The 14753-nt window shown below is 49.2% G+C and overlaps 1 protein-coding gene across 1 annotated transcript in view; it reads right to left on the bottom strand.

Annotated features, from left to right (window-relative positions):
- PNPLA2 (patatin like phospholipase domain containing 2) overlaps positions 1-9248 on the bottom strand; it is a 30068-nt gene extending 20820 nt beyond the window's left edge. Inside the window, exon 1 of the mRNA XM_056354183.1 lies at positions 8886-9248. Coding sequence (XP_056210158.1) covers positions 8886-9072 — 187 coding nt within the window. The 5' untranslated portion in view covers positions 9073-9248. The remainder of the gene's footprint in view (positions 1-8885) is intronic.
- Positions 9249-14753: the final 5505 nt, after the last annotated feature.

Below are 14753 nucleotides of genomic sequence, written 5' to 3'. Positions count from 1 at the left end.
CCAAAGCCATACCAGGCAAGTGATGTTCTGCAAGCTGAGGCCCGCTTTGTTTCTGTGGCCAGGACGGGAGTGTTTGTTTTTGCAACACAAATCACAAAACAGTGCAGCTGCTACTGCGAAACAGTCAATAGGAAGGCCAAGAGGCAGCTCAGTTCAGGCAGACAGCCAGGATCATTCTGTCACAACCACAACAGCAATCCCCACTAGTCTGATTTTTCTCCACTGTAATTGCCTAATACAAGTCTTAATGCTGCATTTATGTTCATTGCATTAGAGAGAAATTAAGCGGTATACCAGCACATGAAAAGGAAAGGTTGCTCAGGATCCCAAGCAAGCCGTACCGAAAGCCATGTGCTGTCCTCCACCATCCATCAATTCCTGTCAATGCTACCGAGCAACTCAAAGTGCATGGGATGACAAGAAAAGGGGACTCGCAGAGTAAGAGAAGGTACAGCTCAGATCCCCGCTGCTTACTAGCCAGAGCAATGCTGGGTTTGGGGTACTTTTAAAAAGTAAGTACTCAGCAAGATAGAGCTAGCAGAGGGGAGAAACAGACTGAGAAACACGTAATAATGTGAAATTGCCTTTCTCCTCTGCCTGCACAGAGGCAGAAGTGGAACTACATCCGACTCACTTTATTCAGCCCAGTGAAAGCTACTAACACAAAGCCTCCAGTGGTGGTTATTCTGAACAGGAACCAGTGCAGAAGGACCAGGTCTCATCCACATGCACAATGTTACAAACACACTCCACACTCACTTCTCAGGGTCAGTTTGCAGGACGGCACCACAGACCTAGAGAAGGAGTGCCCTGTTTCCACTTCACAGGGGAGCTATCACCAGAGGCAAGATGTTTGGAAAAAAAGAGATCAGTCCTAAAGGACAGTAGGTACCTTTGCCAGGCACCTGCACCACAGATCCACAAAACCAAGAAGTGAGTTGTCCTTTCTGTTTTCAGAGCCTGAAGAAATAGCTGCCACTCCAGCAGCCCTTCTAGCTTTACCACACACACGACACTACCCTCAGCTGGCTCACCAACACCAAAGCAAGGCTCACACACCACTTTTGGTGGCTTTCAGTCTAACCCCTGCCAAATGCTCTCCTGCATGCTTTCAGGTGGCAATTGTTTTGTGCCCACCAGAGATGTTACTAGAGCCTTTGCTGAAGACTCTCAGAAAAAGAGGCAGCTAGTACTTGTCCCCATCCTTTCCCACTGTACATTTGCACTAAAGCCCTGGCACAGAATGAAAGGAATATCCCTGAAGTCCTCCACTGGCCCTCAGCCTGCATCATACCCAGCTCCCTCATGCTTGCACAGCTAGCCAGCTGCTCCGATCCATGCCAAGCACCTCACCATGCGCCTGTGAGCACACTGCTTGCTGTGCCCGCTTTGCCCTTCCATCCCAACAGGCACATTAAGTATCACCTTACACCCCTGAACTCTTCCCCACAAGCCACAGCATGAGCAGAGCAGTCTCCAGCAAGGAAGGGAGAATGAGAAGCTTCATTCCAAAGCAGTCCTCAGAGAGGCGTAGGCATTCTGCTCTAGAAGGAATGTGATTTTGGTGAAGCTGCTCATCTGGGAAGCGTCTTCAGGCAGACCACAAGGCAGGCTGCATTCCTTGGGAGCCACGACACAAGGATATCTGGAGACTGACGCTGTCTTTCTTCCACGGACGTGAACAGTTGGTCCCCCAGCCATAATCCCCGGTCATCAAGATGACTGTTGTGAGAGCAGCCATGAGAGCAGGACAGGAGCTACTCAGGGGGTTGCACAGACCCCTGCAAGGAAAGAGCTTCTGCTCAACCCTTCCTGCAAGGCTGAGCAGTGCACAAGCAAGGACATCAGCAAGGCAGATGGAGCAACCTCCACCTGAAGCTTGCACGCACAGAATTAACTCTTGTTTGCAAAAGCATGGCTAGTAGTAAAATGGTTACTTTGTTCCCATAAAGAAGTTTTTACTAACCCTACTAAAGAGCAGTGGGCTCAATAAACCAACATAACTCCCCCTGCGTTGACAGCCCCCCTCCCCGAAACAGAGCTCTAACTTTCTCCACGCATGACATAACTGTGGCAGCATAAATCCACACCCTGCCTCCATGACACACTGGAATAACTTTGTTGCAGGCCCAGCCCTGGATCAGCAGCTTCAATAAAGCCGGCAAGAGCAGCTCTTGTAATTAACGTATGTAACACGCTCCCATTCATTTACGCCCTCAGATGCCACCTCCTCTGCTTCAGGATGCTAAATTAGATAATCCACAGCAGTGGCAGCTCAGAGACACTGCCAAAGCCTCTGACACTAAAATGGTACACAATCCTTTAAATCCTAATCCAAAAGGCTTCCAAAACCAAACAAACTGCAGTGTATGAAGAGGGAGAGAATGGCTCACTCAGAAATCCTCCAGGCACAGAACAGCCAAAAGCCTGGGAAAGAGCTGCAGAAGATGCTTCATGAAGCTTGCCGATTCCAGAGAACTTGTCAGACATAAGCCATCACTGTAGATTTGTCCTTTGCCTGTACCAGAAAGCACCAGAGGTGTGGTGTGGGCAAGTGCCAGAGGGCAGCACAAAGCCCTGGATTCTACTAAAACGCCACAACTGACACATCCCAAGCACCAAGACAAAAAGTGCACGCCACCCACCCACCCGGCCTCATCACTGCTGGGATTACATGGAGCTTGACTTGTTCTGAGCCTTTCAGCTGGGAAGAGTCCCCTTCACCAGGAAGGCCGAGGGCTGCTCTCCCAGACACACCACGTTGCAGATCAGCTCAACCGCAGGGACAGGATTAGGCCTGTCAGAAGCAGCTATTGTATTGCAAGTGCCGAACACTCCTCCCTTGCTCCAACTTTTGTAGCTACAACAACCTCCAACATCTTCTCTATACTCCTGGGCTCACCAGTTCCCTCCCTTCTAGATGCTCCGTGGAAGGGATTTTCCACTGCCTCAGACCCTATCACTTCCAGGACACATTCTGCCTTTTCCCAAGGACAGACCTATTTATGGCTTTCTACACGGAGTCATTTCCTCCAGCCCTTCTTTTCACCAGCTCTTACACTCTCTTGGTGCCATAGGCCTACTTGACAAGGAAGACAGCCCAAGGCAAATACACATACATGGGCTCCCTCAACTCCCAGATTCTTGAAGTCACATCCTGACTTTCACCTCAAGTCCCAGGAACGCTTAGCAGAAAGAAAGAGGCCAAGTATTATGGCTGAGCAACAGAGCTGTCGAAGTGCAGAGGATTCGATGGGAAAGTGGTGGCCAGTTTGGAATCCAACCATCAACAGGGTTTGCTTCATGGAGAGCAAGGTGGGCAGGAGTCACCTGCTCACACTGCTCCCTGGAGCAGGAGATTTCTGAGCTTTTGCAAAGGCCCTGGAATTAGAAGGCTTATCCTTTCCAGCTCTGGAGAGAAGGAATGCTAACCAAATTATCATTTCTCCAGCCCTTGCTTGGCCTTTTCAAGTACATTACAAAGCAAGTACAGCAGAGCTGAAAATCCTCTCCAGCCAGGACAGTGAACATTTCATCCCTGCTTCATGGAGGACACAGAGGGAAACACAGAGAAGCCTCGAGTGAGCAGGGGCCTAGCATCAGAGTACAGTCATTCCCAAGCCCACCATACTGGAAAGCAGCATGGGCCTCTGACAGACCAAAACCCCACCATCAGCTACTGGACATGCAGGCAGAGATGCTGTAACCACTACAGCAGCGGGCGTTTGGGACTGGAAGACAAAGTAAGGAATCTGAGGAAGGTTTTTGATTTATCAGGACTAAACTTCCAAACACAATCAATAACCAGATATAGGTTCCTGAAGAACACACAACAGCTTCTCATATTTTATAGGGCTGACTCGTGGATGCCTTGAAGAGTTTTGGGAGATAAGAGGCAGAAAGCAGAACAGCCTAGGCACACTACAAGTTCAAGAGAGATGCTGAAATTATGGGTCAGAACAACCATACAAGGACCACTTGTGCCATTGGCACTGACACGGCACGGCTGCTGCTGTGGCTGACTGAGCAAGGCAGGGTACCACGGTGGTCTGCACACCTACTGCCTACGTGGGATGACAAAAGAATAAAGACACATCATTGCTACGACTATGTTTTTCACTAGAAGTGGCTGCTTGGCTTCCCTTGCACTCATCCAACAAAATTCCTGCAAGAGCACCTTTCCTCTTGGGAAATTCCTTGTTAGAGCCAGGCAGACAGCAGGAACAAGCTTCTTCCTTCCCAGTAAAAGGTACTGACTGCAGTGCTCCAGCTGCTTGGCTGCCAGATTACTTATCTGGGACACCTGAGCCTGCAGCCCTGTGACCACTGATGGCTCTGATCCAAGCACAGCAGCTTCTTCACCAAGCCAGCGAGCCTTTCCAACTATGTCAGCACAGAGCATTCCCCCCTGCCCTACCCCACCCCCCACCCCCACATTGTCCACCAGTGAAAGCAGCAGCAGCTTTACTGCTTCCAGAACACCACGAGCCTCCCCATGAAATAATCCATGTCTCCATGAATGCACACAAGGGTCCCTCTCCTGCCATTGACTGGGCTGGGGCTGCTGAGCTCAACAACTTTTTCCCCAGCCAGGGCCTCTGCAGGAGATAACAACTGACAATCTCCTGTGCAGAGAGGGACTCAAGTTTTGGGAGGCCACAGATGCTATGTAGTTTTCCTTCATGTAGCTGGGGAGATCTATGAATCGATTCACGCAGCCACACGACACCATTGCATACACTGTCCCTTGGACACTTGGGCCAGCAGAAACTGGCATTGCTCTAAGGACCCCATAGAAATTAAGCTAATTTATTTCCCTGCTCTCAGTCTGGGATTTGGTGTTAAGAGACACCACACACAGAAAATTGCTGTCTTTAAGCCTTTGCACGCACATAATTATATTTCAGGAGCACAAGATTTAAGATGCTGCTATTGTTCATTATCTCAATTTCAAAAGGTAAAAGACAGTTGGGTTTGGTCTTGGTAGGGTTTTTTTCTTCCTGTTACTCAATGGAAAAAGTCGCTACAGTTCAGCAGTGTATTTCCTGGTGGTCACATGATGACAGCTGACAAACCAACCTGGATGTCAAATAACTGTTACTTCATCTTAGGTCAAGCCTGAAAGCGTCCTGGCTAAGATACTAGTTGAAAAACACACACCTGTAGACAAGTCAGGAAGAGCTCTCCAAACAACGCTGCTCAACCTAGCAAACATATGGCCTCCTTTCTCTATTATTAGTACTAGAAGCATCCCCTCAGCTTGATTTATCATTTTCTGCCGATACTGTCGTGCTTTAGGAGGACAGCTAACTCCCACAGATGGGGGTTTGATAGCCAGCTTTGCCTCTGACAGCAGAGCCCACCTCTTCCCCCCCCCCCAAAAAAAAGCAGGTCAGCAGTTCCAACCCACCACCAGATGAAAGCTGTATAGAACAATACTCACATGCTACACAGACATTTGAGTGCTGTCAGTTAAGTATGAGTCAGAAGCACAGTTTGGGACCTTTGCATCAGCCAAAAATGGCTTTTCAGTGATTACAGGTTCAAATCCCATCATTCCTCCAAGCTGCTACACTTCCAAAGCAGGCACACCAAATCCCATATAGCTCACCACAGTGAGGTGATTCAAGACCCTTAACAGGAATATATACCCTACCCTGTATTAAAGATTTAAGGGTCCAACAGTGGCTGCATTTTAGCATTACTCCTGACTGAAAAAGGGACAGCCTTATCGCATCCAGGACAATGACTGGATTTATTCAAACAGATTCAAACATCCTCAGAGCTCCAGGCCTAGAGTTTGTGAAAAAACGCAGAATTTGAGGTACCCATAAGGAGGAGACTGCAAAGCCTGCATAAAAGGACTTTTCACTTGTTTGGCATATAAAGGTGCCTTTCCCGGTGCGCTGGATTCCAGCATTCCCAAGAGAAGACACAGGCATGACAGAAGGCCATCTCCCAGAAAACCCTCAGGACAAGAAGTGATTCATGCTACAACACTGCAGTATGCACAACCAAGTAACTCCTAAGAATGCAAGACTTTGCCCAATGCATCTTGATAGCCACACAGATCATTCTAGTGGAAAAACAGCAATGCTTTTTCATGCCAGTGAACAGAAGAACCTCAAGGTGGGAGACGGCATTTCAGATGCAGGACAATACCACTGTTGTAGCCCTGGAGAATAAACCCAAGATCCCTACAACTTAATGGTAAAGTGCTTAACAAGAGCCAGGCAAGGTCGTATCAGACCACAAATACCTCCTAGCCCCTTATTTAGGAATAAGGGCCTCTGTCTAGCTAATAGGCATGCCCAACGTTGTTTGATTTGGTGTTCTCAAATGTACCTTTGAAGCCCACAGTGAGCTCTCAAGGCTGCAGATTACTTGGTCTGGGCTTTCATTTCAGCGTTAGCCCACAGCAAAGCTCCACTGCCACATGCAAATGATGACAGTGAGGTATTAATTCAGGGAAAAGGCAGGATCAGCTCAGATGTAAAGATCTTACACTCTAAGGTCCAGAGGATCAGAACCAAAAAAAAAAAAAGACAAACCACCAAAGGAAGAGGTTTTTTCCACTCCTCCCCAGGAAGTATTTACCTTTGCACAGTAGAGTCTCATTGTGCTCAGAGCCAAGTACAGATGCACGAAGGCACTAGCCTTATCTACACATAGCCAGGTAAGCAAGGCTTCTGCAAAATTCCCCTCTGCTTCGTCATCTATCAAGAGACACTATATAACATTCCAATTTGACGGAGAGGGCAACAGAGTGCAAGATAGCTGCTGCCATAAGCTTCAAAGCCCACAGGCTATAACACCTACTCTCAGACAGAAGCCAGTTGCATGGCAAACACAGATACTCGGGATCCTACAAGAGCCTGTACTAGGATGAACTGCTCTCCTTACACGGGCCGCAGCTATACCTTCTGCCCTGTCCCCTTCTTCCCTATGATTTCATGCTAACCTCTGGACCTCAGCTTGGAATCTGCGTTGTCAGGAGAGTTAACGACAGGGACAAAGTGCAGCAATACTATGCCCCAACCAAGCACCCCATTAGCTTTTACTTTCAGAAGTCAGCTCTATTGCCTTAGAGCTGCTCTCTACCAAAGATATATATGCCAGTCACACAGACAGAGTTCAAAGAAAACTATTCCAGAGAAGTCAAACTTAAGACAGAATTTGAACACCCCAAATCCAAGCCTTGGCTAGCTTTAAACAGCATGGCTTGCCCTCTTTCAGGAGAGAGGCAAATGCTGCCAAGAAGGTGGCCCCTAACTCAGTCCTCTTTATCGTGCCTCCCCTCGTACCTCATAGGGAGGGAGAAAACCTATTGTTCTAACCCTGACCCACAGAAAGCTCCCTACCAGGCTGGGCAGCTCTCCGAGGGCAATGCCTAGTGCGCCACGGATGTTATATGAACAGCAGGAACAAGGTAGACATGATAACAGACTTGCTCAGCACTATAATGACACCTGAGCAAGGCAAAGGCTCTACCACCAACCTGTCTCATGTTTGTGTCACACCTCAGACCAGCACACCGGCCACCCAGTCAAGGAACTAACTGGGCAGCCACCTCTTCAACAGAAGCAACAGCAAGTAAAGCAACCAAATCCCTGGCAGCTGGCAGCAAATGGATCCCTGCAGGAGAAGAGATTAGAAGAGATCTCTTCCCTTGTCCATCATAAAAGCTGGCACCATGGCATGACTACAGACTTTGAGATCCCAGACTGGGATTTGAACAGCTGTTAAGAGCTTCCCATCAAGCTCCAGAAGCAACACTTAAGAATCCTTAGCATTTTGTTTACAGAAATGCCCAATGGAGCGGGAAACTACACAGAAAAGAAAGCTAACTTTTGCTGTGTGAAGGCTACATCTCAAAACTCCGCTTGTCCCCAAAGAGCAGGGAGTGCCATGGAAAGACACCTGTGATCAAGGTGAGAGGAGTTCAAACAGTAAACAAACGTGGTTTCATTGGGTCTAGGAAAGGCTCATCACCCTCCAAGACTAAACAGATATACCTGATTCTCTCACACCACATTCTCCTTTCAAGTTTAAGACACTTTTCTACATTCGTTATTCTCAAAAGAAAAGCTGTCAAGTACAGACTCTGGCATGCTCATTGGCTTTTCCTCCCATATGCAAAACAGCTGAAAATCAAAACAGCAAAAAACCAGGAGACACCACACACCATTCTCTTCAGCTGTTCCCCAGACATGCCCCAAGCAGGAACAGACTGTGTCGCGTGGCTGCTTTGGAGAGAACTTTTTAAGGTTTCTTCTGCAACTTGAAGACTGAGGTAACATCTAGCTAAACTCTGAGACCTAGCTCTTGCAGAGGGCAACAAAATTCCCAAGTGCCCTACACCCCAAGAAATAACCTTCTTCCAGAAATAAAGATGCTAACAACGAATAAAGGGTGATTTCCTAATTACTCGGAGGCGCCCGTCAACTACAATTCGCACACAAAACACGCTGCTGGACATCTCCATCCCCGGCCGCGGGCAGCTCTCTTGCCCACCAGCAGCCCCCAGACCCACGCTCCAGCCCAACGCCAGAACCCAGCCCCCGCAAGCCCCGGGTACCACGGGTGGGGTCAGCCCCAGGACCCCCAGCCACCAGGGGCCTGTGGGCACGGCGGGACCCTCCCGCCCTGGGGGCCGGGGCCATGCTGGAGGCGCTCCCCGCTCCTGAGGGGGCTGAGCGCCCCGGCCTGAGGCGGGGGGGGGGGGGGGATGCTGAGGTAAAGGCCTTAACAACAAAAGGCCGCACGCATCGAGGAAGGATGAGGAGGGCGGAGCGCTGCCTCCCCACCCTCCCGCTGCTGCTGTAATTAAATAATTAGTAAGAAGGCCGGGAAGAGGGGCCGGAGCGGCGGCAGGCCGCGCTTACCTAGGCAGGCGCCGCTGACCAGGGCGGTGGCGGTGAGCGCCCCGGCTGAGGCACCGTAGACTTTCCTGGCGTTGGCGACGAGGAAGGGGGCATGCTCCTGCAGGCAGCTGGCTACCCCGACGTGGTAGACCCCCAGGAAGCCGCAGCCGGCGAAGGAAATATTCCAGGTGGAGTCAGTGGGGAACATGGCCTCCGCGCCCCGCTGAGGGCGAGGGAAGCGGCAGCCGCGACGCGAAGGGGGAGCAGCGGGATCCGCTCACACCACACCGCCCCGGGGCGGGCGGGACGCAGGCGAGGGCCGGAACGGGGCTGGAGGCGGCGGGCACTCAAGGCCTGCCTCTGGGCTGCCGGTACCGGCCGCCGCGCTTATATGGGGCGGCCCGGGCCCGCCCCGGAGGCCCCGCCACCGCCCCGCGGGCCGGCCCCGGCCTTGGGCGGGAAGCGCCGCCCCGCCACCCTTCCTCCGGTGACCCCGCGAGCACCAGGCCCGCACCGGGGGCTGAACCGGGCCCGGCGACCGGGAGCGGGGCAGGAGGGGGGGGTGGCCCCTCGCAGCACCCCCAGCCTTGCTGTGTGCCGGGGGGCAGGCAGGGGTGGTGGCCCCTCGCAGCACCCCCAGCCTCGGCCCCTCGCAGCACCCCCAGCCTCGCCATGTACTGGGGGGCAGGAGGACATGTCGGCCCTCGCAGCATCCCCAGCATCACCGCGTGCAGGGGTGGCTGGTGCTTCCCCTCACAAAACATGCTTTTCCTCTGCTCCAAGCTCCCAGAGCTTCCTGCAAGTAGAGCGTTTTGGTTTTTGGGAGATGAGGGGAGAAATAACAGAGGAAGGAAAAAGCTTTCCCCTTCCCTAAAAAGCTGAGGGGCCAGAGGCAAGGCTCAGCGCACAGAGGAAGGCGACCCCTCTCTTAACACCTTTCTCTGCCTCTGAACTCACCAAAGCACATAGGGCTGCTTACCTTTGCCAACCTTCTCTCAACAGCTTTCCCTGTGCCTCTAAGCTTACCTTTGGTCAGGGCGACTGCAGTTTTCAGCGGTGTTCCTGCAGGAGCAAGCCCATGGTGTGTCAGCTGGGTGAGGGGCTGGTACTGCCCGGAGATCAACACAGGCTTCAGAAGCTGAGAAGATCCCCTCCTCATAAACAATGCAAGCTATAGTCATTCAAACAGTTAGATACGCAAGAAAGTTTACAGGGGTGGCAAAAGGATCAGCATGGCAAGAAAAGCAGCTGCTTAACTCAAAAGCAAGGAAGCCAGATCAGCGGAAGGGAGGTTTGGTGGGTACAAAACAAAAAGCATAAGTAGTTTTTTCAATGTAATCAATATAGGGTAAGAGTACTTTCTACCAAAGTTAAAAAAAAAACCCACTTAATTAGTCTTGGCATAAATCTATTTGCATTAGTTTTCCTGTAACTGGTCGGAAGCTTCTGATTTGGGACACCGTTGTACTTGTCTGTAACAGCTCTCAGACTAATTAAAGCCAGGCCTTCCTCCCCATGGGATTTTAACTATTTGTGTTAGCGGAGGTCACTCAAGCAGCCCCTCTCCTGTTCCTTCCACTCCAAACATCTTTTCAAAGGATACAGGGGAGGCTGGTACCCTCCCCACAGAGGGGTCATCCAGGCTGGAAGAACAGCTGTGTACCACCTCACAGTCAGCTGAAGCAACCAAACTCAGCAGGTAACCCTTGTGTAAATCCAATATTTGAGCTCAAGTTAGGCCTCGTACTCCAGCCTCTACAGACAGACTGCCTTTTCATTAAATATTTGCACTTGCCTTCCATCAGACAGGCAGGACTCCAGCCTTATCTTTCTTCATGTCCTACCCTGGAGCCCATCACCTCACCTAGCTGCCACGAACTACCCTTGACACATATTGGCTCCATCCTGGAGCGTCTAAAGGATTGATCCCACTTATCTCAAGTCCTCTACTTGCGTCCTATACCCACCCTTCTTTCTCTTTCCCCCCACACCTCTACTTGCTGTTGTAGTTTTCTTCCTCCCTTGAGTTTGATGTGGTTACATGACCCTCGTCAGCCCTCATCTCATCCACCTGAGCCTTGACCCTCTTTAAAGGTCCTTAATACCAAGAGAATCAGAGTGCTTTCACCCCGTGCTTCTGACCACATGGAAAGGTATTTCCATGTAGTCAAATCCAAAGAAAAAGTGTTTTGCATTTTCAGGGGCAGGAATTGTGCTGCAAAAGAACTAGTCAATGGGTTGTGACTTGAGTGGAAATCTGTGACAAATCTGAATACTGAACCTTGTTTGCAGATACCTCCCTAACACTTGACCACAAGAACAGCTTCATTCTTGAGCCAACACTGCTTCCTCTTTTTTCCAGTGTTTCAGAAACCTTAAGGTTTGTAACAAAAATAACAATGCTGCAACAATGCTGGGGCTAGTTTCAATCGATTTCTCAACAACAATCTTATTCTGAGTTGTTTACACCAGTCTGCCTTGGCTCTCAAGGTTACTTATTTGAGGATGTTAATGCTGCCCTGTTGAAACCAGTTAATGAAATAACCCATGTGAACAGTAATCTCTTGCAGAGTGCTGCCTGGGTACTGGCACTTAGCAGGCTGGCAGAGGACTGTGTTTTTCTCAAAAAAATTATCCCCCCAAACTAATCTTTTTCTCCTCAATAAGAAAGTACTGACATAATCCTGCAATCGCTCATAATCCTGCAATAAGCCACGTCAGCAAGATTTACATTGCAGCTTTTCATGCGTATCGAACTCCTATCAGAATGCTGCAAGTTCACTCATGCCCTTCCTTACATGTTGTGATGCCACTGAGACAGCTGCTCATGCAATCTCTTCGCTGCATTTGTCTTCCAGTCTAAGGAATGGTGAGCAGTTAGTATGTATCAGATAATAAGGTACCAACAAACAATCCCTGATTGTTTTTTTCAGGTAAGACCTTGGCTGTTGGCAGCCACTGGGAATTAATTTTGAAGGGCAGCTGAGAGGCAGCCTGTACACCGTCGTCTTCAGCATGTTACTTTGGTATTGTTGCCTGTAGTCAGCAAGGCTGGGGCACTGGTCACGAAGCCCAAATCCAGTGCTCTTTACATCATTTGAAAGCTGACTTTGATGGCTTTTTCTTACCTGTGATGTTTGCATATATCAGACAATTCCATGGCAAACAGCTGGACTTGCTTTGTAGGAGCATCTCCTGAGGCAATGGAGCAGTCACCTCGTCCTGCTCTTTTGGGACTGATTTTTCCTTCTAGGTGAGCTACTACAGATAGCTCTGCCCTGTGTGAAGTCAAACCCACTGAGTTCAGCGGGGCTGCCTGAATGTAGCAGCCTGCAAAATTGGGCCTTAGTAGTCAGAGTGAAACCAGTTAATTTGACAGTGGCCCCAGGGAGCCATTGACTTACTACTTTCCAGCAGTGTCCAGGACGTTCTCCCTGCTTTCCAAGTAGTGAAGATGTCATGTCACTCTCCCTGCCCCATGGTATTTGTAAGATTTTCAGTCAGAGGTGATTTGAGGTGGCACAGTGTTTGTGTCCCAGCAAGGAAAGCCTGCATGTTTCAACGTCAAGCCTATGACTAAATCACTCTCCCCTACAGTCAATTTAGTAATGATCAGTTACCCGTGTAACCTCCAGGCACAAGGCCATCCTTTCCTTTCTCTTCAATGCCTTTGAGCCTTTCTTTAAGAAGCCCAGAAAAATCTAGTTAAAATTGATTCTGCAAGGGGACAGACTTGGCCACCACTCCAAGTGTTTGCAGGCACTCATTTTCTTCGAGAGCATCATGGAATACAATGCATCCACCCCACCGCTGCCCTTGCCTTTGGAAATCATTGCTAAGTCTGAAAAGGCCTTGGTGACTCTTGAAAATTCAGAGGAGTGTCCACAGAGCAGGGATCCCAACTCCTTCCTAGCTGAAGCTCACTGAGATCAGAACAGAGCTGTGAACTCCATCCAGAGCACCAAACAGATCTGCAAGACTTCCAGGCACAACTGCTCATGTACAAAACCATCAGGTGACAACTGTTTTGTAAACAGGTGCGGGGGACAAAAGCTTAAAATACCTCAATTTTGCATTCAGAAGAAATGTTCACCATGCAGAGGTTTTAGCAAAGTCTGTAAAACGTGTGTGAAATCTTGGAGATCTGTGCCCTGACCTTCACAGGAATATCTATGGAGTGGTTATGCAGAATGCATTGGCTCCCTGTGGCAGTGTAAGGAACGCTGCAGTTTCAGTGCTTTCTCCAAGAGCTGACCCCCAAAGTTTCTTCTTCAAACAGTTCACCAAATGAGCTGTCCCCTTTTTCAAAGCAGATTGAGTGATGGGAGTTTTCATCAACATTATGAGCTTTCAGGAAGGAATTTAAAGGTGCTAAGAGGACACCCAGCACAGGATCGAGTCTGTAACTCAAGGTTAAACAGGTCATAGGGAAGAAAGAGAGAAAAGTAGGGGGGAGAAAGAAGTTACTCTAGATGTAGCTATAGCCCTCCCCTCATCGCAGCAGCCAGCAGCTGGCACCACAGGTTTCAGTCTCAGCCCACAGGTCTGGGCACAGCAGAACACAAATAGCTCAGCGCCACTGAAACGAATTCCTTTGTGCATAGAAAACCCTGCCGAGTGGCGTGACAGGGCAGTTCCTTCCTGTGAAAACACCGACTTTGCTTGGCAGCCCCAAAGCAAGGCAGTATTGCAGGGTGTAGGGGGGGGCAACCTCTCAGAAAAAAGCACACCCAACAACTCGTTTCCACTGATCTGAAATGAAGAAATTGGCAAGGAAAAAACCACAGGTATACCCACACCCCTCCCAGTGCCAAACCACGGCCATCACCAGGCTGACGGAGAACTAGAGCAAACCCAAGCAGTTTTCCTCACTGCCACAAAGGTCACCCTGCTAGGACTCGAGCCGAAGTAGATGAAAGGTATTGGCACCGTTACCCCCTGTAACCCTTCCTTGCAGCAGGCACAGAAGGGCACCAAGGGCTAGTTGCTTAAAATCCCAGCCATTTTGGGGTCTGAAGACCTGAATTTCAACAACCCTCTCCCTCGGCTGCTATCAAGTAATGGGCGTTTTCTCTGAGTACACCACAGGGAGATAAAATAGTTTTTCCTACTTGGATTTCACCCTCTCTCCTCTCAGAAGTACTTGCCATGCTTTGTCCAATGATTCATAACCAACACAGCTGTATCAGCTAATGCTTTTTTTTTTTTTTACCCCCCCAAAAAAAAACTCCCAACGATGTTAGAAAAGCTTCACAGTATAGACTGCCCCAGCACACCTAGACCTCTTTCCAACACTACCTATGGAAACTTGGCATGGGAAGATCATCATGTGCTGCTTGTACATCACATGTACCTACTTATGGCAACAGCCAAAGACCACAGCAGACGTCAGGGTAAGGTGCCTGCCAGAACCATCTTCTAGCAGAGAACAATCAAGCAAAATTTAGTCTTCCCAAGCTGATAATTCGTCAGCACACTGGGGATCAATTTCAGTACTCAAAACATACCATTCCCCTCACAAAATAGTTTCTTTTTGTTCAGATCAAGGCGATTTGTGTCCTGATAATTCAGCTACACCCAGAACAGCTGTTCAGTATGAAGAGCACCTTTACAAGGTTCTCAGTGTCCCATGAGGAGCAGGATGCACTATTGGCTTTTTTGTTAGATTCTATGTTGTGCATATCAATGTAACATGAAATCCAAGCATAATCAAGCACTTTATTGTTGGTGTTGTCCCTAGACCTTGGGAATCTGACATAACAATGAAATCTGTGCTTTTAGGTATTTAAAAATAACTTATAACTAGCTCTGAAATTAGAATGTTTCTGGACAAATTCAGACCTGCTGTCTGTTCAGTTTGACTTGTTTTGGAATTGATTAAACCGATCC

This window comes from Falco biarmicus, chromosome 10, assembly GCF_023638135.1.
Source record: "Falco biarmicus isolate bFalBia1 chromosome 10, bFalBia1.pri, whole genome shotgun sequence".
Classification (NCBI taxonomy): domain Eukaryota; kingdom Metazoa; phylum Chordata; class Aves; order Falconiformes; family Falconidae; genus Falco; species Falco biarmicus.
The sequence above is the reverse complement of the archived record's forward strand: the minus strand, read 5'-3'. Positions and strand labels throughout refer to the sequence as shown.